Source organism: Etheostoma cragini, chromosome 3, assembly GCF_013103735.1.
Source record: "Etheostoma cragini isolate CJK2018 chromosome 3, CSU_Ecrag_1.0, whole genome shotgun sequence".
Lineage (NCBI taxonomy): Eukaryota > Metazoa > Chordata > Actinopteri > Perciformes > Percidae > Etheostoma > Etheostoma cragini.
Window position 1 is genome coordinate 9,898,003 of NC_048409.1, and position 25,771 is coordinate 9,923,773.

The window sequence follows — 25,771 nt, forward strand, 5'->3', positions numbered from 1 at the left end:
ACCTATATCTCCGCCTAGAAAACATAATTATAAAGCATGGCATCTACTCTCTACTAGAATGTTTAAAATGTATTAAGGACTGGATGGTTTCTAGCTTTGTAAATATAAATGAAGATACAACAGAGGTCATTGTGTTTGGACCCAGTTGGGCCAATGATATCCCTCCTGTTGACCCACCTGCAACAAAATGCAAAACCCATAATCACAAATGTGGATGTCAAAATTGACAATGGTTTTAAACTTGATTGTTAATTGATAAACAGATAAATAATGTTGTTAAATCCAATCACTTGAGGCTTGTATCTCAAAATAAACCTGTTTTATCTTGTAAGCACTTTGAGCACATAATTCATGCTGTCATCTTCACTGTTTTGGGCTACTGTAATGCCCTTTACATTTGACGTTAACCAAACCTCTCTCACCCTTACAGTTAGTACAAAACTCGGCCGCTTGTCTTTTAACAGGAAATCGCAAGCATGAACACATACCACCAGTCCTGGCCTCACTACACTTGCTCTTGGTTCATTTTAAATTCATTTTAGAATCTTATTGTTTGTTTTTAAATCACTGAATGGGTTGGCATCTTGCCCGATCTCAGACCTCTTACAAGTTTACACCCCCTGACGGTCACTTAGGTCTACTGATCAACTTTGACTGGTCGCTCCAAAAACCTGGCTAAAACCAAGGGCGACCGCGCTTTTACAGCTGCAGCCCGTAAACTGTGGAATGAGCTAACTACACAGGTCAAATTGTCCGAGACCCTCAAATCTTTTAAATCGTGTCTTAAAACCCACTTGTATTCCCTGGCTTTTAACCCAGCATTACAATTGCGTGGTCATTTGTTGTTTGGAGTTTTCTGTGTTTTTATATGTGTTTTTTTGAATTTATTTCTTGTCCAGCACTTTTAAACCTTTGTTTTTTAAATTGTGCTATATAATAAAATGGATTGGGTTGGATGGCTTGTTTTGCTGCTGCCAACTGCAGAGATCTCACTTAATACTGGACCTAGTTTAAAGAATATTGCTCCCATCAGTCACTTAGACACAAAGAAACATAGGAAAATAGGGTCCAGGTTGAAAAAAATCATAGTTATCCTTTGAGATTGCCATATTTTATGTATCATTATTGCTTTTGTGCTCCTTACTTGTGTGCCACCATCCACCCAGGTAAGGTTCCTGTTGATACGGAACTTCTGGCCCACCGGCAGTGATTCATCGTATTGACCTACTGTCACCAACTCAATGGTGCCACGCTCACTTTTTTGCCAGTTAACCAGTTCGTATCTGGCCACAGGATCACCGTTGGCATCAAATGACACGTCATACCCATTTTGGGTGAAATTTACTTTCTTCAGCTGAGTTAGAACCTGTATGGATGAGATAAAAGAAAACAGTGAGGGAGAGCAATTCATTAATTAAATAAAACAAATATCTAATTTCTGAAATTAAAGCAAAAAAGGGTACATTTATAATCATTGTTTATGTTCAACTGACCTCTTTGGATTCTATCCTGGGGAATTTATCACACTGTGTTGTAGAATTTGTTTCCTGGCACACTGCTTTATGAATGGCATGAGCTATTGCATAAACAGCCTTGTATACCATGTTAGTGATCCGGAGCTGAGATGTGTCAGTGTACGGGCTCTGGAGCGTCTTTATGTCTTCAGTTCCATCACATAATCTCTCATCTGTGGCTGCACCTAAAGCAAACATATAAATGCTTTTTTAGCCTTTAAATTGTCATTTTTTTTCTGTGTTTTTTGTTCTCTTTTGTTCCATTTAACCTGCCAAACAGCTGAACTACAAGCTCTTCACTATAACACTATAACTTTACCTTTATACTTTAAAACCTAGTATTATGGGTGCATTTACTACATGCCTGCTGACATAATAGTTTATTATTTTTTGCAATTACTGTACACTTTGTCTAGTACATATTAATTTTAATTTATATGTATTATATTTAACCATTATGTTTTACCAAAATTGTTTGTCTTAGATTCTAATATTTATTGCATTATTTTCTTTTCTTTTTTACATATTTAATGAGCATTGTTGGAGTGAGCCTGAGATCTAGATTTCTCTTGCCAATTACTCTGTAAATGTTGTGCATATTACAATTAAGAACTTAAAAATGAAAACAAACAAATGATCAGAAATCCCTGTCACTATAATACAAATTTTCAATGTTTGCTAAAAGAAAAATTATGCTATTCATTATTACTTCTAACTCAAACTCATTGGTCTTGAATCATTTTCTGTTAAGGACATAATCATACAATGACTACACAAGGTATGCCCCCCCCCCAACACATAACTACTCTACTAGACCTGAGTGTATTTAAGTGTAGGTGCTATAGAAGTATGTTTTATTTCTTCACCTGCTATTCTCACACAAGGATACACATTCTCAGAGTTCAAGCAATTTCATTGTTCTGATTAAGTTCTAAGAAATAATGACGAAAAATCTAATTTCTATTTTTCTACCTTTTTATAATTAAATTTTTGTTTTCTCACAAAAAAACGTAAATGATAAAATTATCATAAATGTGATCTCACATGGGGTGATTGGCAAATATTAAGCATACATGACTGGTAATTGAGCTGAAGTAAAGATCCATTAAGCATTTTTACATAAACTGTTATGGCTGTATTGATTTAGGAACCTAATAATGTGGTGGGTCCACTACACCCGGGAACATTGGCTGTCTAACAACAACATAAACACAACAAAAGGGTTAACACAGGATACCCCACTCAGAGAGAATCAAAAAACAACACAACATAACCACAATAATTGAACTGTGTGTCTGTCCTATGTTAAAAATCAGCACAACTTTCTCACTTTTCCCCAGCTTGCACTTAAATGCATCCTCCCACAACTCAGTAAGCACTGGAGAGGCAGCCACTTTAGCGGGAGAGAGATCCAGCAAGAAGTCTTTTAGACCTGGGATGACGGATTTCTGAATGCCAAATCCGATGGCTCCAGCACAGAAGCTGAACCTCAGCAATTCAGTGTCAGTTACCCAGGCTTCACTGCCTATCCACTGGCGAGGTGGAGAGGGCTCGAGCAACAGCTCCTCCAACAGAAGCCTTATGTCCCCAAAGGCTGCAAACGCCACAACAACCATAGCTGTTGACCTGGAGAAACATTTAAGATCCAAAATGTATATGAAGATAGATAACACACACAGACATAGGATATAGGATACTTTGGTGAATGGTTTAACTGATCATATTCATTACAATAGTAATAAATAAATGTGATGGAAATTTTTTTCCCAATATTTTCTTTACAGAAATGTTGTGCTTTTGTGTGCAGGTCAGTGTCAACACAGGGAACATCAAACCTGCGGATAACGTCAGCTACTCTCTGGATCCTGCTACGTGGGTGGTTCCGATAGAAAGATTCAGAGTATTCCACACAGATCCCCTCTCTGTGTGCGGCGGCCAGAAAAGACGCCATACCATTATTGCCATAGTCTGAATCTGACCGGACAGCACCTATCCAAGTCCAGCCAAAGTGTTTTACAAGCTTGGCCAGCGCTTCAGCCTGGAACTGATCACTAGGGATTGTTCTGAAGAAATTTGGGTACTGCTGCTTATTGGACAGACATGCACAAGTGGCAAAGTGGCTCACCTAAAGGGAAATAAAAGTGAAATTATTTACTGGGAAAGGCACATAAAATTAGCACTGGTCTATATTACAAAAGAAATCCAAAATATTTACTTGAGGGATGTTAAACGACCCGATAATGCGTGACATGCTGATGGATGGAGAGGACCCAGTCTCACCAACAACAGCCATCACCATACCAGATTGTGAGCAATTATCCCCGGTGTAAAACACCGGGTCCAGGCTATTTGAAAGCTGGAATGCCACATGCACCGTCATGGGCACCGAGGCGCACGAGTCGTAGATCTGATAACCGAGTTTGATTCCTGGCAGCAGCTCCGTGCTGTTGTTTATCTCCTCGATGGCAAAGATCATTGCACGTGAAAAACGCAGTTCACGGGTTTTGATGCTGCACACAGACACTCAAGTTACTGTTTGAATTGTAGCCTACAATTCACAATTTTTACAAAAATACATAATACAGGTGAAGTTAAATTCTAAAACACAGAGTTAGATATCAATCCAACATTCACAACACGCAGTCAACTTAATATAAACTATTACATTATTTTGGTAAATATGTACAAATCCGTTGTTAAACACAAATTGTCAGTTAAGAGCTAGAATTTATAATTAACACCCAAAAAGCTGTATCTTATAGTATGTTACATGGCCAAATACTGATTTGGCATTAGTAAACTTTTTAAAGTGTTTCAAACTACACAAAACCTTTTCAATACATCATACATATAAAACCATTTATATTATCACACAGACTTACATCCTCTTATCCCCCACTTCTCCCTCTTACTAACCTCCCTGTGCACCTTAGTGGCTCTGGCATGGCGGTGTAGTTCTTATTCACTGTGTGCATGTAGTGGTGTATGGAGAAAACACCACCAATGACATAGTCACCATCCATTGTGAATGCAGGTGTACGAGTGGTACCCTGGAGCTTACATTTCACTATTCCAGTAAGGTCACTAAGCCCAGCCCTTTGTTTAACATCATCCAGAGAACCATTCAGGGCCAGAGCTGAGTTCAGCTCACACAAACCCAGAGACAGGAACAGACCAATACAGAGAGCAGAGATCTCCATCCCTCAACTAGCTAGATGTGGGCCTACTGCCTGTGTTTTCTAGATGTTCAGACAAAGCTTTCCTCCTTCTACTGTACGTCATCTTACTGTAATTAGAGAGAGGATGGTCTTCTCCAGGGGCGTTGATTTTCTCATGTCTAAGTCTTTTCTGTGGACTGCATGTACAATGTAATCTGCATTAAAGCAGCAGTGGGTAGAATGCAACAATAAAAATGACACATTTTGAATTAGACACCCGTTTCTGCAGGGCTCTTCCCCTCTCTGTTGCACGGGCAATGCATCTGCAGAACAGTCAATATGAATGCACCATCCCTCTGAAATGACCTGTGATTGAAAGTTTGCCCTTATGGCCTTAAAACAGAGGCAAGATGTTGAAGCGATGATGTCAACCACTGGCATTCATTCTGGGATTGTCCAGTAATAAAACAATATTGGTTAGATATACATAAAGATATCGAAAATATTTTTAACACAAAAGCATCCTTCAAATTCACCAACTTTATCCTGGGGAATACGGACTTTTTACCTGATAAAGAAAAATATCCCTTCCGAATTTTAACAATTGCCTGTAAGAAAACTGTCACTAGACACTGACTCCTTCCTGATCCCCCTACTTTGGAAAAATGGAGAGATTGTGTTAATGAAATCTACCAGATTGAAAGACTAACATTTTCGCTCCGTTTGCAGACTAATAGAGTTGTACTCTTATGGTCTAAATGGAAATACTATGTTAATCAAACAGAACACACATGAATGTTGTCCTGAATGCTATCATGACTGTGGTAACTAAGGATTGTTTTTACTGTACTGTATTTTATGTAACACTTTTGAATCATCTTTCTGTTTTTATATGTATTGGAGATAAGTCTCATAGTAATGCACCTTCTGTTTTGTGTTCTAATGTGTTTCTTATTATACTTAAAAGAACGAGAACGTTGGGAATGTGAAACTATGGTCTAGATTGTAGACCGGAACTGTGGTGTGAATTTGACTATGGTATTGTTTCCAATGTCTCATAACTAACGAATTATAAAAAAAAAAAAAACAGAGGCAAGATGTCTTCCTAAATGTATAGTACCCTTACACCTTTTTTCCTTTTTATCTGGTATAACACAGATAAACATACACATTTTTACTGGGTTGTGTGGTTTAACCCCATATTAAAAGTGTAACATGTAATACTGACAGCTAGTGTTTAATATAGTTACTGCACTACAAATAAAAAAATACTGGAGAAGGTTGCTAGGCTGAGACCGCAGCATCCGACACAACAATGTTGCTAGACGCTTGTCTCACATAGCTAGACTGTGATGGTTGGGCTGGGTGAGTTTTTCTATTTTGTTTGCAGTTTTGTTTCCAATGATGTTTCCTGCTTTGGTTTCCTGTTTTTTTTTGTGTTTGCCCCACCTCTATTTTCCCTTGTTTTCCTTCCCCCCCACTGCACTGGCTAGCTGATTTTCCACACCTGCTTGTCATCTCAACATCACGTCTCCTGCCGTACTCACCTGCCAGTCATCAGCTCCAATCGAGATCACAAATTAAACCCTGGATCCACTCACCATGCTCACTTGATCGTTGTTTCTGCCAACCTGTTGACAGATGTTACAGCTCCTCAGAAAAATACTTGTATTAGCCTTTGTCTGTCCTTTTGTTCAATCCCTCTCTTTGTGTTTGTTCCTGTAACCAATATCTCCAGTCACCTGGCCTCACAACCAGGTCCCCTCCTTTCGGCTTCTTGCTCCATTCCAAATGTGAACCCGTTTCCGGCCTTTCCCTGATCAATTTCTCTTGTTGTGGCCGGCATCTTCCTTTCCACATCCACATTTCATCCATTCATTGTAAACTTCATAAATGTAAAAATTGTGACCTGTGCATGAATCAATAAATCATAACAAGGTGACAATATCACGAACTGGCGTGAGACCAGGTTGCTGGTGGATAGGACTGCAAGGTGCAAGGTGTTATGGTTATTTAGCAGTTCCTACTGTAGTTCTAAGTCTAGGAAGTGTGTCTGTCTATCAGGCAGAGAGGATGGCATGATTGTTGTGTTTTTAGCGGCTGCTACTGTAATTCTAAGCCAAAAACGTCTTGCTGTCAGTTGGTTGCAAATTTCTGCGCGAGCACAGGCTTCTAGGAATGTCAATATTGCCAACATCTAACATTAGCTACTCCGCTGTGCTGTCAAGTAATGTCTGTTGTATGAGTTTGCAACAGAACGGAACCAAATGCACGGCTCAGAGAAACACAAGGTTTATCGGGAATAAATGAGAGATGTCAGGGAGAGAGGGTGAGAGGAGGCGAACGCCAGGGTCCGGAGTGAAGGCACGAGGCCTGAGGCTGCGGAAGGAGCTAGCCCGTGCAGGCAAGGGGGTTAGGGTTAGGGTTAGGGTTAGGGAAAAGAAGATCTCCAATACATATAAAAACAGAAAGAAGATTCAAAAGTTTTGTCAATAAACGTTACATAAAATACAGTACAAAAACATCCCTTAGTTACCACAGTCATGATAGCATTCAGGACAACATCCCTGTGTGTTCTGTTTGATTAACATAGGATTTCCATTTAGACCATAAGAGTACAACTCTATTAGTCTGCAAACGGAGCGAAAATGTTAGTCTTTCCATCTGGTAGATTTCATTAACACAAGTGTCTAGTGACAGTTTTCTTACAGGCAATTGTTAAAATTCTGAAGGGATATTTTTCTTTATCAGGTAATAAGTCCGTATTCCCCAGGATAAAGTTGGTGAATTTGAAAGATGCTTTTGTGTTAAAAATATTTTCAATATCTTTGTGTATATCTAACCAATATTATTTTATGACTGGACAGTCCCAGAATGAATGCCAATGGTTGGCATCATCGCTTCCGCATCTTGACTCTGTTTTAAGGCCATAAGGGAAAACTTTCAATCACAGGTCATTTCAGAGGGATGGAGCGTTCATATTGACTGTTCTACAGATGCATTGCCCGTGCAACAGAGAGGGGAAGAGCCCTGCAGAAACAGGTGTCTAATTCAAATTGTGTTATTTTTGTTGTTGCATTCTACCCACTGCAGCTTATAATAATAAGATAATATGCAATAATAATGCAGATTATATTGTACATGCAGTCCACAGAAAAGATTTAGACAAGAGATAATGAACGCCCCTGGAGAAGAACGTCCTCTCTCTAATGTACAGTAAGATGACGTACAGTAGAAGGAGGGAAGCTTTGTCTGAACTACAATCTACAAAACACAGGCAGTAGGCCCACATCTAGCTGGTTGAGGGATGGCGATCTCTGCTCTCTGTATTGGTCTGTTCCTGTCTCTGGGTTTGTGTGAGATGAACTCAGCTCTGGCCCTGAATGGTTCTCTGGATGATGGTAAACAAAGGGCTGGGCTTAGTGACCTTACTGGGATAGTGAAATGTAAGCTCCAGGGTACCACTCGTACACCTGCATTCACAATGGATGGTGACTATGTCATTGGTGGTGTTTTCTCCATACACCACTACATGCACACAGTGAAGAAGAACTACACCGCCATGCCAGAGCCACTAAGGTGCACAGGGAGGTTAGTAAGAGGGAGAAGTGGGGGATTAGAGGATGTTAGTCTGTGTGGGGATATAAATGGTTTTATATGTATGATGTATTTAAAAGGTTTTGTGTAGTTTTAAACATTTAAAAAAGTTTACTAATGCCAAATCAGTATTTGTTCATGTAACATACAATAAGATACAGCTTTTTTGGTGTTGTGTAAATTCTAGCTCTTAACTGACAATATGTGTTTAACAATGGATTGTACATATTTACCAAAACAAAGTAATAGTTAATATTTAGTTGACTGTGTGTTGTAAATGTTGGACAGATATTTAATCTTGTGTTTCAGAATTTAACTTCACGCGTATTATGTATTTTTGTAAAAATTGTGAATTGTAGGCTAAAATTCAAACAGTGACTTTAGTGTCTGTATGCAGCATTACAACCCGTGAACTGCGTTTCTCACGTGCAATGATATTTGCCATCGAGGAGATAAACAACAGCACGGAGCTGCTGCCAGGAATTAAACTTGGTTATCAGATCTATGACTCGTGCGCCTCGGTGCCCGTGACGGTGCATGTGGCATTCCAGCTTTCAAATAGCCTTGACGCGGTGTTTAACACTGGTGACAATTGCTCACAATCTGGTATGGTGATGGCTGTCATTGGTGAGACTGGGTCCTCTCCATCCATCAGCATGTCGCGCATTATCGGGTCATTTAACATCCCTCAAGTAAATATTTTGGATATCTTTTGTAATATAAACCAGTGTTAATATTATGTGCCTTTCCCAGTAAATGATTTCACTTTTATTTCCATTTAGGTGAGCCACTTTGCAACTTGTGCATGTCTGTCCAATAAACAGCAGTACCCGAACTTCTTCAGAACAATCCCTAGTGATCAGTTCCAGGCTGACGCTCTGGCCAAGCTGGTAAAACACTTTGGCTGGACTTGGATAGGTGCTGTCCGGTCAGATTCGGACTATGGCAATAATGGTATGGCGTCTTTTCTGGCCGCCGCACACAGAGAGGGGATCTGTGTGGAATACTCTGAATCTTTCTATCGGACCCACCCACGTAGCAGGTTCCAGAGAGTAGCTGATGTTATCCGCAGGTTTGATGTTCCCTGTGTTGACACTGACCTGCACACAAAAGCACAACATTTCTTTAAAATAAATATTGGAAAAAAAAATTCCATCACATTTATTTATTACTATTGTTATGAATATGTTCAGTATCACTAAAGTGTCCTATATTCTATGTCTGTGTGTGTTATCTATCTTCATATTCATTTTGGATCTTAAATGTTTCTCCAGGTCAACAGCTATGGTTGTTGTGGCGTTTGCAGCCTTTGGGGACATAAGGCTTCTGTTGGAGGAGCTGTTGCTCGAGCCTTCTCCACCTCGCCAGTGGATAGGCAGTGAAGCCTGGGTAACTGACACTGAATTGCTGAGGTTCAGCTTCTGTGCTGGAGCCATCGGATTTGGCATTCAGAAATCCGTCATCCCAGGTCTGAGAGACTTCTTGCTGGATCTCTCTCCCGCTAAAGTGGCTGCCTCTCCAGTGCTTACTGAGTTCTGGGAGGATGCATTTAAGTGCAAGCTGGGGAAAAGTGAGAAAGTTGTGCTGATTTTTAACATAGGACAGACACTCACAGTTCAATTCTTGTGGTTAAGTTGTGTTGTTTTTTGATTGTCTCTGAGAGGGATTTTCTGTGCGGTGTTCATATTGTTGTTACACAGCCAATTTTCCCAGGTCTAGTGGACCCACCACATTATTAGGTTCTTAAATCAATACAGCCATAACAGTTTATGTAAAAATACTTAATAGATGTTTACTTCAGCTCAATTACCAATCATGTATGGTTCATATTTGCCATTCACCCCTGTGAGATCACATTTATGATAATTTTATCATTTTTGTTTTTATGTAAGAAAACTCATTTAAAAATTTAATTATTAAAAGGTAGAACAATAGAACCAAGATTTCTTTGTCATCATTTGTGCTCATTTCTTAGAACTCAATCAGAACAGGTGAAACTTCTTGAACTGTAACAATTTTGCAACTTTGTGTGAGAATAGCAGGTGAAGAAATAAAACACAGTTCCTTAGCACCTACAATTAAATACACTCAGTGTGTCTACCGTGTGTAGTCATTGAAGGATTATGTTCTTCACAGAAAATAAGCCAAGGCCAATGAGTTTGAGTTAGAAGGAATAATGAATAGTATATATTTTCTTTTAGCAAACATTGAACATTTATATTATAGTGACAGTGATTTCTGATGATTTATTTGTTTTTATTTTTGAGTTTTTTTATTGTAATATTCACAACAATTACAGATTCATTGGCAAGGAACATCTAAATCTCAGGCTCCCTCCAACAATGCTTAATAAATATGTGAAAAAAGAAAAGAAAACAATGCAATAAAAATTACAATCTACGCAAAAAATATTGATAAAACATAATGGTAAAATATAATCGGTATAACTTAAAATGTATATGTGCTACACAATGTGTACAGTAATTTAAAAAAAGAATAGACTATAAATGTCAGCAGCCATGTAGTAAATGTATGCATAATAAGTTTTAAAGTATAAAGGTAAAGTGACAGTATTGTAGTGATGAGCTGGTATTTCGGAACCAGATGCTGCTGTTTGGCAGGTTAAGTGTAACAAAAAAGAACCCAAAACACAAAAGAAAGAATGATAATTTAAAGGCTAAAAAACACATTTCTCTGTCTCTGTGTGTTTCAGGTGCAGCCACAGATGAGAGATTATGTGATGGAACTGAAGACATAAAGACGCTCCAGAGCCCATACACTGACACATCTCAGCTCCGGATCACTAACATGGTACACAAGGCTGTTTATGCAATAGCTCATGCCATTCATAAAGCAGTGTGTCAGGAAACCAATTCGACAACTCAGTGTGACAAATTCACCAGGATAGAATCCAAGGAGGTCAGTTGAACATAAACAATGATTATAAATAATGCCCTTTTTTGCTTAATTTCAGAAATGAGATATGTGTTTTATTTTACATTAAAGAATTGCTCTCCCTCACTGGTCTCGCACTGTTGCTTGCTCTGTAGGAAACTACTAGAACTGTGGGGACCTAATCTATCTGTAAAGTGTCTCGAGATAACTCTTGTTATGAATTGATACTATAAATAAAATTGAATTGAAATTGAATTGAATTGGTTTCCTTTATCTCATTTTCACAGGTTGTAACTCAGCTGAAGAAAGTAAATTTTACCCAAAATGGTTATGATGTGTCATTTGATGCCAACGGGGATCCTGTGGCCAGATACGAACTGGTTAACTGGCAAAAAAGTGAGAGTGGCACCATTGAGTTGGTGACAGTAGGTCAATACGATGAATCACTGCCGGTGGGCCAGAAGTTCCGTATCAACCGGAACCTCACCTGGGTGGATGGTGGCACACAAGTAAGGAGCACGAAAACAATAACGTTACATAAAATATGGTAATTTTAAAGGGTAACAATCATTTTTTTCAACCTATTTTCCTATGTTTTCTTTGTGTCAAAGTGACTTATGGGAACAATAATCTTTGAACATGGTCAGATATGAAGCAAGATCTCTGCAGTTGGCAGTAGCGAAACAAGCCATCCAATCCAAACCTTTTTATTATATAACGCATTTTAAAAGACAAAGGTTTACAAAGTGCTGGACAAGAAATAAATATACAAAACACATATAAAAACACAAAGAACTCATAAACAACATATGACCACTCAATTGTCATTCTCGGTTAAAAGCCAGGAAGTACAAGATTAAGACAGGATTCAAAAGATTTCAGGGTCTGGGCCAATTTGACCTGTGTAGTTAAGTCATTCCACAGTTTAGGTGCTGCAGCTGTAAAAGCGTGGTCGCCCCTGGTTTTTAGCCTGGTTTTTGGATCAGCCAAAGTTGATCAGTAGACCTACATGACCGTGAGGGGGTGTAAACTTGTAAGAGGTCTGAGATTTGGCAAGGTGCCAACCCATTCAGTGATTTAAAAACAAACAATAAGATCTTAAAATTAATTCTAAAATGGACCAAGAGCCAGTGTAGCGAGGCCAGGACTGGTGTTATGTGTTCATGCTTGCGAGTTTCTGTTAAAAGACAAGCGGCCGAGATTTGTACTAACTATGAGTGTCAGAGAGGTTTGGTTAACGTCAATGTAAAGGGCATTACAGTAGCCCAAACCAGTGAAGATAAAAGCATGAATTATTTGCTCAAAGTGCTTACGAGATAAAAGAGGTTTAAATTTAGATACAGGCTTCAAGTGATTGGATTTAACAATATTATTTTTCTGTTATCAAATTTAAAACCATTGTCTATTTTGACACCCAGGTTTGTAACTATGGGTTTCTCATATTGATGCAAGTAGTCCAGGTCAACAGTAAGGATATCATTGACCCGACTGGGTCCAAACACAATGATCTCAGTTGTATCTTCATTTAGATTTAAAAAAGTTAGAAGCCATCCAGGCCTTAATACATTTTAAACACTCTAGTAGAGGTATGAGGTATGAATTGTTTTTACCTCATTTGAGGGGCAAATACACTCACCTTTAGGAATATTAGGAACACCATGCTAATACTGTGTTTGACCCCCTTTTGCCTTCAGAACTGCCTTAATTCTACGTGGCATTGATTCAACAAGGTAATGAAAGCATTCTTTAGAAATGTTGGCCCATATTGATAGGAAAGCATCTTGCAGTTGATGGAGATTTGTGGGATGCACATCCTATGGCACAAAGCTCCCGTTCCACCACATCCCAAAGATGCTCTATTGTGTTGAGATCTTGTGACTCTGGGGGCCATTTCAGTAGACTGAAATCATTGTCATGTTCAAGAAACCAATTTGAAATGATTCAAGCTTTGTGACATGGTTCATTATCCTGCTGGAAGTAGCCATCAGATGATGGGTACATGGTGGCCATATAGGGATGGACATGGTCAGAAACAATGCTCGGGTAGGCCGTGGCATTTAAACGATTCCCTATTGGTTCTATGGGGCCTAAAGTGGTCCAAGAAAACATCCCTCGCACCAATATACCACCACCACCAGCCTGCACAGTGGTAACAAGGCATGATGGATCCATGTTCTCATTCTGTTTACGCCAAATTCTGACTCTACCATCTGAATGTCTCAACAGAAATTTAGACTCATCAGACCAGGCAACATTTTTCCAGTCTTCAACTGTCCAATTTTAGTGAGCTCTTGCAAATTTGTAGCCTCTTTTTCCTATTTGTAGTGGAGATGAGTGGTACCCGGTGGGGTCTTCTGCTGTTGTAGCCCATCCGCCTCAAGGTTGTGCGTGTTGGGGCTTCACAAATGCTTTGCTGCATACCTCGGTTGTAACGAGGGGTTTCAGTCAAAGTTGTTCTTCTATCAGCTTGAATCAGTCGGCCCATTCTCCTCTGACCTCTAGCATCAACAAGGCCTTTTCGCCCAGAAGGACTGCCGCATACTGGATGTTTTTTTTCCCACCATTCTTTGTAAACCCTAGAAATGGTTGTGTGTGAAAATCCCAGTAACTGACCGGCCCATCTGGCACCAACAACCATGTCACGCTCAAAATTGCTTAAATCACCTTTCTTTCTCATTCTGACATTCAGTTTGAAGTTTAGGATTGTCTTGACCAGTACCACACTGCTAAATGCATTGCAGCAACTGCCATGTGATTGGTTGATTAGATAGTTGCATTAATGAGAAATTGAACAGGTTTTCCGAATAATCCTTTAGGTGAGTGTATATTTGGGAGTCGTTTGCATAGAAGTGATAGGAGATGCCATGCTTTCTAATTATGTTTCCAAGTCTGAGATATAGGGAAAAGAGAAGAGGTCCAAGAATTGAGCCCTGTGGATCACCACAAAGAAGGGGGGCAGTAGATGAACCAAAGGCCCCAAGCTTTACTAAAAGGAATTTCCGAGACAGATAGGACTTAAACAACCGCAAAACAGTGTCTCTGATGCCAACTGAGTGGTCTAGACAAGAGACAAGAACTAAGTGGTCAACTGTATCAAATGCAGCAGTGAGGTCTAAAAGCACCAGTTTGGTAGAATTGCCAGAGTCAGTGGTTAATAAGATGTAAAAAAAAACTCATAAAAGTGCAGTTTGAGTGCTGTGAAATGCTTTAAAACCAGATTGAAAAATCTTAAAAAATTCCATTAAATGAAGCTTCGAGATAGGTCTGTAATTGGATTAGACCAAGGAATGCAGATTTCCTTTTTTTAATCAGGGGTTCCACAATGGCTTTTTTGACATATGTTGAAATGACACCTGCTGCCACATTACTATTTATGATTTTTTGGACATTCGGGCCAATAGTCTCCCTGGCTTCCTTAAAGAGGCAAGGGGGCAAAGTGTCAGGGGAATATATGAGGATTTTAGTTGGGTGACGATTTCAGTGAGATTTAAAAGTGACACAGGATAAAGTGCATACTATCGCAGGGTCAACAGTGGTGGATGAGATGTGGGCTTGGATAGTGGCAACCTTGCCTAAAAAGAAGTCAAGAAAACTTCACAGACTTCACAGACTTCGAATGAAGCTTCCAGGGAGGAGGATTGTGGAGAGCTTAATAAAGAATCAATAGTTTTAAAAAGATCCAATTTTGGGAGATGCTGTGTTCGCCACCGCTGGTAAACTCTGAGAGTATCATATTATGCACGGCTACATGTAAACGCGAATATTAGTGGAATATTAACTTACATTAGCCATGTAAACAGTTTAGTCGGAATATTGTCTTTTTCGGAATAAAGGCAAAAAAATGTTTTGTGCATGTGTAGCGGAGAATAAGCCCCACTATGTAGGGGTGACATTAGTATAGTTCTTCTCTGGATGACTGGGAGAGTACAAGACCTGGGTCTGTACTTCCCGGCATAGTTGGCCCCAGTACCTAATTCAGAAAGTATGTTGTTACCCATCTGGCTGATCTCCCTGATCAATGTGAGGCAATGAATGTACGGTAGGATGGGCTTCAGGACTCCTCTCTCTATCACGGTGATCACCAAGTGTGATGTGCTCCTAAACCATATGCACAATCTCCTCCCCGTATCCTTTACCTAACTAGACAGATAGGACATCCCTACTCCAGAGCAAAATACACTCAATATAGTTTGCATTATTGACTCTGCCTAAATATCTAAAGAACCTATTTATTTATTGACCCTTTGCAATGTTGCAAAATCAAACCTATTCTAGTTAAATCTGACCAGTTTCAACTCTACTATTGCGGGATTTACTCCCAAAACAATCAATTGCATAAAATGAAATAAAGTTAAATGTGACAGAACAAAGTTACTATAAAAAGAATGTTTCTCACTGTAGACAGTCTCACCACAGGGGCACTTTCCAGTCCGCTGAAAATTGCTTCCCAGAGTCTGTCCTGACAGCGGAAGTCTATTCTCCGTTATTATGAACAGTATTACAGCCTTAGCTGCTGTTACTCCCAGTCCGCGGTCAAAATAAGGAAAGACCTCACATCAGTCGCTGGTGTAAAGTAATGAACAAAAATCTGTGACAACAGAATATTCAGAACGGTGAGCAAGCAGGTTATTCTTATCAGGAAATCCTTACTTTAATATTCACTCAAAGGATAACTTTCTCTAAGTTGCATGGGCGGTCTGTGTTGAGGCGAGGTTGCTCTCCAACTCCATCCAGTTGCAAAAACTCTCCTTCAGAGCTTAACTGGCCGCTGAGTATGATTAGACCCTCCTTTCCCGGCTTTAACCTTTTACCATCAAGGCCACATGGGTAGAGGCTAACATCAAAAGACTCCAATGCTATTGCTAACAGCTTAACCAACCTTCATCAACTGAGGAAATGTGTCCTAGTCTACTCGAACAGACTCTGCCCTTACTTGCTAAGCTTGTAACTCTTACTTTTTGTACATCCCTTACACAATAGTTTGGTTCCTTTATTATTCCTTTCAAGCAACAGTGGGATTCTCTACTTCGGCATACCACCACTTCTGCACACTGTTTTCTGTTTCACTCCAATTCCCTCACACCGGATTGGCTATCTTGATCTACATCTGTCACAAATGATTTGAGGCATCTCCGCTATCTTTGCTATCTGTACCGTTACACAACATAGTCATTGTTGAACTTTGTAGTAGTACGTGTTGGTATCCAGCTGTCCTCACAGAAACTGATGTATGACGTAACAGCCTTAGCATTAGTTACTAGCAGTCCTGGAAACATACTAGTTGGTACAGTCCAATCATGTCGGAATTTAGTTTAGTTAATTTAGTTTCTGGCTGTATGAGGGAATCAGGAGGACCATGGCATGGTCTAAATTTCCCAAGTTTGTGCAACACTGATCCAAAATGTTCTACCTCTTCTCCTTTGTTTCACTGCATGGGACACGGTGAGCACACCTTTGACAATAATGTCCAATAAATCCATTGAAGACAAAGGAAAAGTGGTAACTAGGTACGATTGTGTTGTTTCCCTGATGTGCATGACTAGTATGTCTCTGGGGAAGGAGCTCCGGGTATTGCAGCAGAAAACAAAACAAGTGCAGCTCCATCTTACCCCCAATTTCTACAGGATGCGGAACGGTTGCGGATCCACTCCAAAGCGAAGTTGGAGTAATTTGTTTTCCCTTAAAGTCAATATTTGTATTTCCTCAGGATACATAACGGCTCCGGAAGCAGATACGCAGAACATCTATTTTTGCCTTTGCCGGAGAGGTTCTTTGGCAATTCTGTACACGGCAGAGGGACAGGAAGTCGAGCAAAGAAACCAAAACATTTTCAAAATAAAATAGTGCATGCTCACGTCGGATCATATTTCCCAGCACTACATCTTGAAAACCCAGCACAGTGTTGTTTCCTCTCTACTTCTCTGGATGGAAACAAACTGTTGTTTTCATGGTTCTATTCTACGTGATCTCGCAAGATCTTGTGGGTCCTCTGTATTTGAGCTGTCATTCATAGCTGCAGCCGTTCCGCAAAAAATCCGGATCTTGTAGGCATTGTCAGACGGTGGAGCATGGAGCAGATAGGCAGCGGAGCCGATCTGCAGCCGTTCCTCATCCTGTGGAAATTCGGGGTTAGATGTAAGACTATAAAGTTAAAAAAACAACCATTTGACTCGTCTAACACGGATCGTTGAAGCTTCATTTTAGCTTCAGCTGAACTTTGAACACAATTAAATATATTGAAACAGAAGTATGTTAAAAGAAATGAAAATGTTTTGTAGCATTTGTTCATTTCTATATGCCAGGTGCCTGTGTCAGTGTGCTCTGACAACTGTCCTCCAGGAACTCGTAAAGTGCTGCAGAAAGGAAAACCTATCTGCTGTTATGATTGCATACCATGTCCTGAGGGAGAGATTACTAATTCTACAGGTATTTTCTTATGCTCATACATTGCCAATGTACTGTACAAAATCAAATGTACATTATGACTGCTCAAAGCCCTTTTTGTTTAATTGTTCCAGATTCCCCTGATTGTTTCCCTTGCCCCAAGGAGTTCTGGCCTAATGCAGAGAGAGACACTTGTTTCCCCAAGCCTGTAGAGTTTCTTTCCTACAATGAGGACCTAGGAATCATCCTGGCTGCACTCTCAGTTGGTGGCGCCTTTCTGGCCATTATAACAGCGGCTGTGTTCTATCGCCACAGGACATCCCCGATTGTCCGGGCCAACAACTCTGAGCTGAGCTTCCTGCTGCTCTTCTCCCTGACTCTATGTTTCTTATGTTCATTAACTTTTATTGGCGCACCCTCTGAGTGGTCCTGTATGTTGCGTCACACAGCGTTTGGGATCACCTTCGTCCTCTGTATGTCTTGTGTTCTTGGAAAAACAATAGTAGTGTTAATGGCATTTAGAGCTACACTCCCAGGTAGTAATGTCATGAAATGGTTTGGTCCTCCACAGCAAAGAATGACTGTAGTGTCTTTCACGTTTATTCAAGTTTTAATATGTACTATTTGGTTGGGTCTTAGTCCCCCTTTTCCAATGAAAAACTTAACCATACACAAGAAGATAATTATCCTGGAGTGTTCATTAGGCTCAGCTGTTGGGTTCTGGGCTGTGCTTGGGTACATAGGCCTACTGGCTGTCTTTTGCTTTGTGTTAGCTGTCCTAGCTCGGAAATTACCTGATAATTTTAATGAAGCCAAGCTCATCACCTTTAGCATGCTGATATTCTGTGCAGTCTGGATCACCTTTATCCCTGCATATCTCAGCTCTCCTGGGAAATTTACTGTGGCTGTGGAGATATTTGCCATTCTGGCCTCCAGTTTTGGACTAATACTGTGTATATTTGCTCCAAAGTGTTTCATCATATTGGTTAAGCCTGAGAAAAACACCAAGAAACATTTAATGAACAAAAATCTATCTTAAAACATCTCAGACTTGGAAATAAGTAAGATGGCGACAAACACTATAGAGCTTATGCTGAGTACATCCAACACTTGTTTTTTGATGAATGTAATATGTGTTTAATTTGTTTTCAACTTACTTTTTTTTAAATATTCTTTTATCATGGAATGAAAATTAAAATAATAATTAATAAATTAATTAAAAATTAAAAAAATAAATGTGTGGGCCTTTCTCTTTCATGACATATTTTCTTATTTCAATAATGTTTCCATATACACATTGTTTACTATGGGATTAAACCACACCACCGATTAAATTTGTGTATTGTTAGCCTTAACTGTGGTATCACATGAAAAACAAGTAAAAAAGGTATAAGGTTAGGACAAACTTAAGAAGATATCTTGACTCTGTTTTTAGGCTTTAAAAAATCTAGCCATAGAGGGAAACCTATCAATCACAGGTCATAGAGACGGAGCATTCATATTGACTGTTCTTTTTTTACCAGTATATATTTTATTGAGATTTTTTCATTTGGAAACACAAACATGTAAATATCAGAATAAGTTCTCTTTGTAATTATTACATGACAGTATTTATTGTACTTAAATCAGAGAAATAAAAACAGGGAAATAAAGGCAGAACAATTATAAAAATAAAATATTATAAACATAGCTTCTCAGAAACAGGGGTGTTCAAGCAGGTTACAAATTGGTCAGACATGAATGTACACATCTATACAACATGGCGCACCACAGGTTCCAGTACATCAGTACTCAAACAAATCTTCTGTCAGGTCTACGTCCTTAACAAAATTAATAAAAGGTCCCCAAATTCTTTCGAAAAGGTACCGTTTGGATTTCCTAATATATGTCATTCTTTCTAATGGCAAATTAGACAACATTTGTTTAAGCCATTGTGTGGCACTAGGCCTACTGACATTTTTCCAAGCCAAAGCAATACATTTTTTTGCTGCCAACGAGGTTATATCTTTAAAAGTACGTTCTGATTTACTAAAGTCTTGTTCTCCAGGGTATAGGGCTAACAGGAACAATTTAGGATCCAGTGAAACTTCTTTTAAAATAATTTTTTCAATTATATTTTTCACCTCTGTCCAAAATGCTTTGATGTGTTTGCATTCCCACATGCAATGTACTGTATTAAAGTCCCTTTAGAATTACATTTTACACAAAGATATGGGGTGTTATTATGTATTAAATATAAATAAAATAAAAAATATATATTTATTTAATTGTACAGGCGTAACATATATACGCATTAGCCATTTATATTGTAGAATTCTAAAGCGGCTATTTATGGATATTGTATGAGCTTTAGTGCAGGCCCTTTCCCAGACCTGTTCACTGATGTTTGCTGATAGGTCCAAATTCCAGTTTATAAGCTTATTATTTGAGTTCTCTAGTGAGTTAGAGATCAGCACATTATAAAAATCTGAAATTATGCCTTCCCTTGATTTATTCCGAATCATTAACTTTTCAAGTATCGTAAGAGGGGGCTTATTAAGACTGTTGTGATTTGCTTTCACAAAGCTTCTTATCTGTAGACATTTGAAATAATGCTTTTTATCCAGCTTAAATTTGGTTTGTAGCTCTCAAAATGACAGAAATATATCAGAATTTGATGAGTAAAGGTCACCAATACTTTTTAAACCTTGCAGTGCCCATAGTTTAAAGGTTCCATCAGCTCTACCTGGAGCAAATAACTGATTACCCCATATAGGGCTAAATTGGGATATATCGTTTGTCACCCCGAGGTATTTTCTAACATCCTGCCAAATTTTTATCATGTTCTTCAGGATGGGATTAGTAGTGTGTTTCTGTATCTTCTTCAATGTGTCAGAGTACATGAACATTGGGAGAGCTAAGCGTAGATTGTGGGACTCCATTTCTACCCAGTGAGGCTTATCTTTATCTGTAAAATAGAACATAATAGTCCTTAATTGAGTGGCCTAGTAGTAAAGTTTAAAGTTGGGGCACTTAATCCCCCTCTATCAAATGGTAAATAAAGCAACGAGAGGCAAAGCCTTGATCTTCCGTTATTCCACACAGAACCTAAGATTGTTTTTTTCAACCAGTTGAATAATTCAGGAGGGGGCGGCAGACGGATGCTTTGGAAAAGGTACAATAGCTTTGGAAGTATATTCATTTTCAGGACATTAACTCTTCCCAGTATAGAAATAGGTAGAGATGTCCAGCTGTCGATCGACGCAGCTATTGTTTTCATTATGAGTTCGTAATTGGATTTGATCACCTGTTGTAGTTCTGGGAAAATCTGAACACCCAAATATACAAAATGGTCCACTACTTTAAATTGCTTAATCTCACCAATGGGGTTAATCCTTTCACCAACATTTAATACCATAATAGAGGATTTTGTATTGTTTACTTTGTAGCCTGAGATTCTCCCAAATTCATATTGACTGTTCTGCAGATGCATTGCCCATTCTACAGAGAGTGGAGAAGGATTGCTGCAGGAAAAGGTCTCTAGTTCAAATTTTGGCAGCTTATTGTTGCATTCAAACCAGTGCAGCTTCAGTGTAGATTATATTGTACATGCAGCCCAGAGGAAATAATTGTGTGATGTACAGTAAGATGACGTACAGTAAAAGGAGGGGCGCTTTTTTCTGAAAATCTATAAAACATATGCAGTATGCCCACATGCTGACACTTGAGGGATGGAGATATCTGCTCTCTGTATTGGTCTGTTCCTGTCTCTGGGTTTGTGTGGGCTGAACTCAGCTCATTCCCTGAATGGTTCTGAGGATGATGCTAAACAAAGTGCTGGGTTTACAGAGGATAGGACTGGTGCTGGGGTCAGCACTCAGACTTCATCTGTGAAATGTAAGCTGCAGGGTACCACTCGTCTCCCTGTGTTCTCAACGGATGGTGACTACATTATTGGTGGTGTTTTCTCTATACACCACAACATGCACACAGTGAAGCATAACTACAACACCATGCCTGAGCCACTAAGATGCACAGGGAGGTTAGTAAAAAGGAGAAGTAGGGAATAAGAGGATGTTAGACTGTGTGAAAAAAAAAAGATTTTGACTTGTAAGATGTGCCTACAATTGTGTACTGTTGTCTAACATTTTCAAGTTAAAAAAGGTCATTAAATGTCAAATAACAATGAGTTAAGAAAAACCTTTAATTACCTTCAGGGGGAAAAGGCAGGTATTCCGTAAATTGCATTTTATTGTATTTTCCAAAATGTAAAGAGTAATAAATATATGAAAAATTAAGATTATTTTAATATTTTTTAAATAATAATATAGGTGTGTTTAACAAGTGAGTTGACTTATATACCAAACAATTAAATACTGAAGATTTAGTTGACTCTGTACTTTAAGATTCTTGTGAATGTTGGACTGATGTCTAATCCTGTGTTTTTTATATTTCTGTTAAATTTGTGATTTATAAATTCAAATAGTGACTTGAGTGTCTGTGTGCAGCATTGACTCCTATGAAGTGCAATTTTCATGTGCAATGATCTTTGCTATCGAGGAGATAAACAACAGCACGGAGCTGCTGCCAGGAATCAAACTTGGTTATCACATCTATGACTCATGTGGCTCGGTGCCCGTGGCGGTGCATGTGGCATTCCAGCTTTCAAATGGCCTGGACCCGTTGTTTTACACTGGTGATAATTGCTCAAAATCTGGTATGGTGATGGCTGTTGTTGGAGAGTCTGGGTCCTCTTCATCCATCAGCATATCGTGCATCATCGGGCTCTTTAACATCCCTCAAGTAAATTTTCAGAATTTCTGAGAACGTTTTTGTAATTACCTGTAGACCAGTCCCTTTTCCATGTTCTGTTAAATATTTACACTGTTATTTCCCTTTAGGTAAGCCACCTTTCCACTTGTGCATGTCTGTCTAATAAGCAGCAGTACCCAAATTTCTTCAGAACGGTCCCTAGTGATCAGTTCCAGGCTGAAGCGCTGGCCAAGCTGGTAAAACACTTTGGCTGGACTTGGATAGGTGCTGTCCGGTCAGATTCGGACTATGGCAATAATGGTATGGTGTCTTTTCTGGACGCAGCACGCAAAGAGGAGATCTGTGTGGAATACTCTGAATCTTTCCATCGGACCAACCCACGTAGCAGGATCCAGAGAGTGGCTGATGTTGTCCGCAGGTATGATGTTCCCTGTGTTGACACTTTCCCGCACACAAAAGCACAACACAAATGTTAAGATGAAAGATTGTTATTATCTCATTGGCAAACTGTAAATGTTCAATTACAAATGAAATGTTTTTTTCTCTCATATTCAATATTGTATTAAAAATGGTCGGAAAGACAAACTACTAAAGTATCCTTTATGTTATGTTTGTTTGGTTTACAATCTCAATATGAATTTTAAAAACCTAAATTTGTCTTTAGGTCAACAGCTATGGCTGTTGTTAAGATGGAAGATTGTTATTATCTCATTGGCAAATTGTACATGTTAAATTACAAATCAAATATTTATTTCTCTCATATTCAATGTTAGAATAAAACTACCAAAGCATCCTATATATCATGTTTGTTGGGTTTACTATCCCGCTTTTAATTTTAAAAACCTAAATGTTTCTTCAGGTCAACAGCTATGGTTGTTGTTGCATTTGCAGCCTTTGAAGATGTCATACTTCTGCTGGAAGAGCTGTTGCTTGAGCCTTCTCCACCTCGCCAGTGGATAGGCAGTGAATCCTGGGTAACAGACACAGACTTGCTGAAGTTCAGCTTCTGTGCTGGAGCAATCGGATTTGGCATTCAGAAATCCGTCATCCCAGGTCTGAGAGACTTCTTGCTGGATCTCTCACCATCTAAAGTGGATGCCTCTCCAGTGCTTACTGAGTTCTGGGAGGATGCATTCAACTGCAGGCTGGTAAAAAGTGAGAAAGTTGTGCTGATTTTTCAAACAGGACAGACACAGTTAGATTTTTATGGTCACGTTGTGTTGTCTATTGATTCTCTCCAAGTGGAATTTCCTTTGTTAAAGACTCAGCAGTTGCTTTAAGACCAAACCCCAGATTGACAGGGAAATAATTGATGTTGATCAAAGACATGAGGTGGACATACTATAGGGTGCATCTCAAATCTGTGAATAATCTTACTTGTTATGATGACATTTCGGGATTAATCTGCTGTCTTGGTGAAGATTATGTATAAATTTTGCTGCTTTGTTTTCACAATGTCAACACTTAGGTCCTGAAGACAAGCACACAGTAGACATTCTCCAGGTCTCTAAGCTAGAGTACTAATCGATTCCTTCAATTTTTACTTACTCGCATGTATTAGTTACAGTAAATGTGGAATAGTTATTATAGTAAAAGTTATTTACGACAAATGATTCATTTTCATTTTTAAGTTCTTTATTGTAATATGCACAACAATTTCAGAGAAGTAGTTGTTGGTAACACAAATCTAGATATCAGGCTCCCTCCAACAATGCTCATTAAATATGTAAAGAAAACAAAACCATGCAATACTTAAACATATTGGTCATATATAATGGTAAAATATAACATGTATATATTAAGATATATGCTGGACAAAGTGTACAGTAATTGCTTTTAAGAATAAACCATTATGTCAGCAGACATGTAGTAAATGTATGAGAAATAAGAAGATTTAAAGTATAAAGGTAGAGTGACAGCATTGTAGTGATGAGTTCAATAGCTCAGCAGTCTGATGTCCCTGAGCCTGGTAGTTCACAACCAGATTCAGCTATTTGGCAGGTTAAATGGAACAAAAAAGAACAATAAACACAAAGAAAGAATGATAATTTAAAGGCTAAAATACACATTTCTCTGTGTGTTTCAGGTGCAGCCACAGATGAGAGATTATGTGATGGGACTGAAGACATAAAGACGCTCCAGAGCCCGTACACTGACACTTCTCAGCTCCGGGTCACTAACATGGTATACAAGGCTGTTTATGCAATAGCTCATGCCATTCATAAAGTCGTGTGTCAGCAAACAAATTCTACAACTCAGTGTGACACATTCAGCAGGATAGAATCCAAAGAGGTCAGTTGAACATAAACAATGATAATAAATGATGCACTTTTATGCTTTAATTTCTGTAATGAGGTATTAATTTTGATTAACATTAATTAATTGCTCTCGATCACTGTTGTCCATTATTTCATCTTGACAGGTTCTTACTCAGCTGAAGAAAGTAAACTTTTCTCGAAATGGTTATGATGTGTCATTTGATGCCAACGGGGATCCTGTGGCCAGATACGAGCTGGTTAACTGGCAAAAAAGTGAAAGTGGCAGTATTGAGATTGTGACAGTAGGGCACTACGATGAATCACTGCCAGTGGGCCAGAAGTTCCGTATCAACAGGAACCTCACCTGGGTGGATGGTGGCACACAGGTAGAAACATACATACCAAACATACCTCAGTCACAAAGCACAGAATACAAATACAAATGAAATACTAGGATACAAAATGCATACAGTGGGGTGCGAACGTTTGGCCACCCCTGGTAAAAAATTAGTGTTAATGTGCATAAAGAAAAATTCCTAAAGACATCAAATGATTGATTAGACTTTCTCACTTTATGTCACAAAAAGTTAGATTTTATTTCCAACATTTAAACTTTCAAAATAAAAGAAAACAAAAAAAATGGCATCTGCAAAAGTTTGGGCACCCTGCAGAGTTAATACCCTGTACCCCCCCCCCCCCCCCCCCCCCCCCCCCCCCCCCCCCCCCCCCCCCCCCCCCTTTGGCAAGTATCACAGCTTGGAAACGCTTCTTGTAGCCAGCCAAGAGTCTTTCAATTCTTGTTTGAGGTATCTACGCCCATTCTTCCTTCCAAAGGTCTCCCAGTATTTAGAGATTTCTGGGCTGTCTGTCACGCACTGTTCATGACATTAAGCTCTATCCATAGATTTTCAATTGTGTTGAGGTCAGGAGATTGTAAAGGTCATGGCAAAACCTTCAGTTTACACCTCTTGATGTAATCCACCGTGGATTTTGAGGTATGTTTTGGATCGTTATCCATTTGTAGAAGACATCCTCTCTTTAACTTCAGCATTTTCACAGATGGCATGAAGTTAGCGTCCAAATTTGCTAAAATGTTATTAAATCCATTTTTCCTTCCATCCATCCATCCATCTTTGACCGCTTATCCGGTATCGGGTCGCGGGGGCAGCAGCTCCCGCAGGGGACCCCAAACTTCCCTTTCCCGAGCCACATC

The 25,771-nt window shown here is 39.1% G+C and overlaps 3 protein-coding genes across 3 annotated transcripts in view; 2 read left to right on the top strand and 1 right to left on the bottom strand.

The window, feature by feature from the left end:
• Positions 1-4,528, bottom strand: part of LOC117942150 (extracellular calcium-sensing receptor-like) — an 8,597-nt gene extending 4,069 nt beyond the window's left edge. The window contains exons 1-6 of the mRNA XM_034867478.1: positions 4,431-4,528; positions 3,730-4,024; positions 3,350-3,639; positions 2,845-3,140; positions 1,494-1,699; positions 1,145-1,366 (exon numbers count right to left, since the gene is read on the bottom strand). Coding sequence (XP_034723369.1) covers positions 1,145-1,366; positions 1,494-1,699; positions 2,845-3,140; positions 3,350-3,639; positions 3,730-4,024; positions 4,431-4,489 — 1,368 coding nt within the window. The 5' untranslated portion in view covers positions 4,490-4,528. The remainder of the gene's footprint in view (positions 1-1,144; positions 1,367-1,493; positions 1,700-2,844; positions 3,141-3,349; positions 3,640-3,729; positions 4,025-4,430) is intronic.
• Positions 4,529-8,165: 3,637 nt separating this feature from the next.
• LOC117942307 (extracellular calcium-sensing receptor-like) lies at positions 8,166-18,587 on the top strand. Its single transcript, XM_034867712.1, has 8 exons — positions 8,166-8,263; positions 8,667-8,961; positions 9,052-9,341; positions 9,544-9,839; positions 10,983-11,188; positions 11,452-11,673; positions 17,467-17,590; positions 17,683-18,587. Exons 1-8 carry the CDS (start codon positions 8,205-8,207, stop codon positions 18,585-18,587), a joined length of 2,397 nt encoding a protein of 798 aa, XP_034723603.1. The 5' UTR covers positions 8,166-8,204.
• Positions 18,588-21,376: 2,789 nt separating this feature from the next.
• LOC117942144 (extracellular calcium-sensing receptor-like) overlaps positions 21,377-25,771 on the top strand; it is a 10,979-nt gene continuing 6,584 nt past the window's right edge. Inside the window, exons 1-6 of the mRNA XM_034867471.1 lie at positions 21,377-21,569; positions 22,036-22,330; positions 22,429-22,718; positions 23,160-23,448; positions 24,356-24,592; positions 24,723-24,944. Of these exons, the coding sequence (XP_034723362.1) occupies positions 21,511-21,569; positions 22,036-22,330; positions 22,429-22,718; positions 23,160-23,448; positions 24,356-24,592; positions 24,723-24,944 (1,392 nt within the window). The 5' untranslated portion in view covers positions 21,377-21,510. The remainder of the gene's footprint in view (positions 21,570-22,035; positions 22,331-22,428; positions 22,719-23,159; positions 23,449-24,355; positions 24,593-24,722; positions 24,945-25,771) is intronic.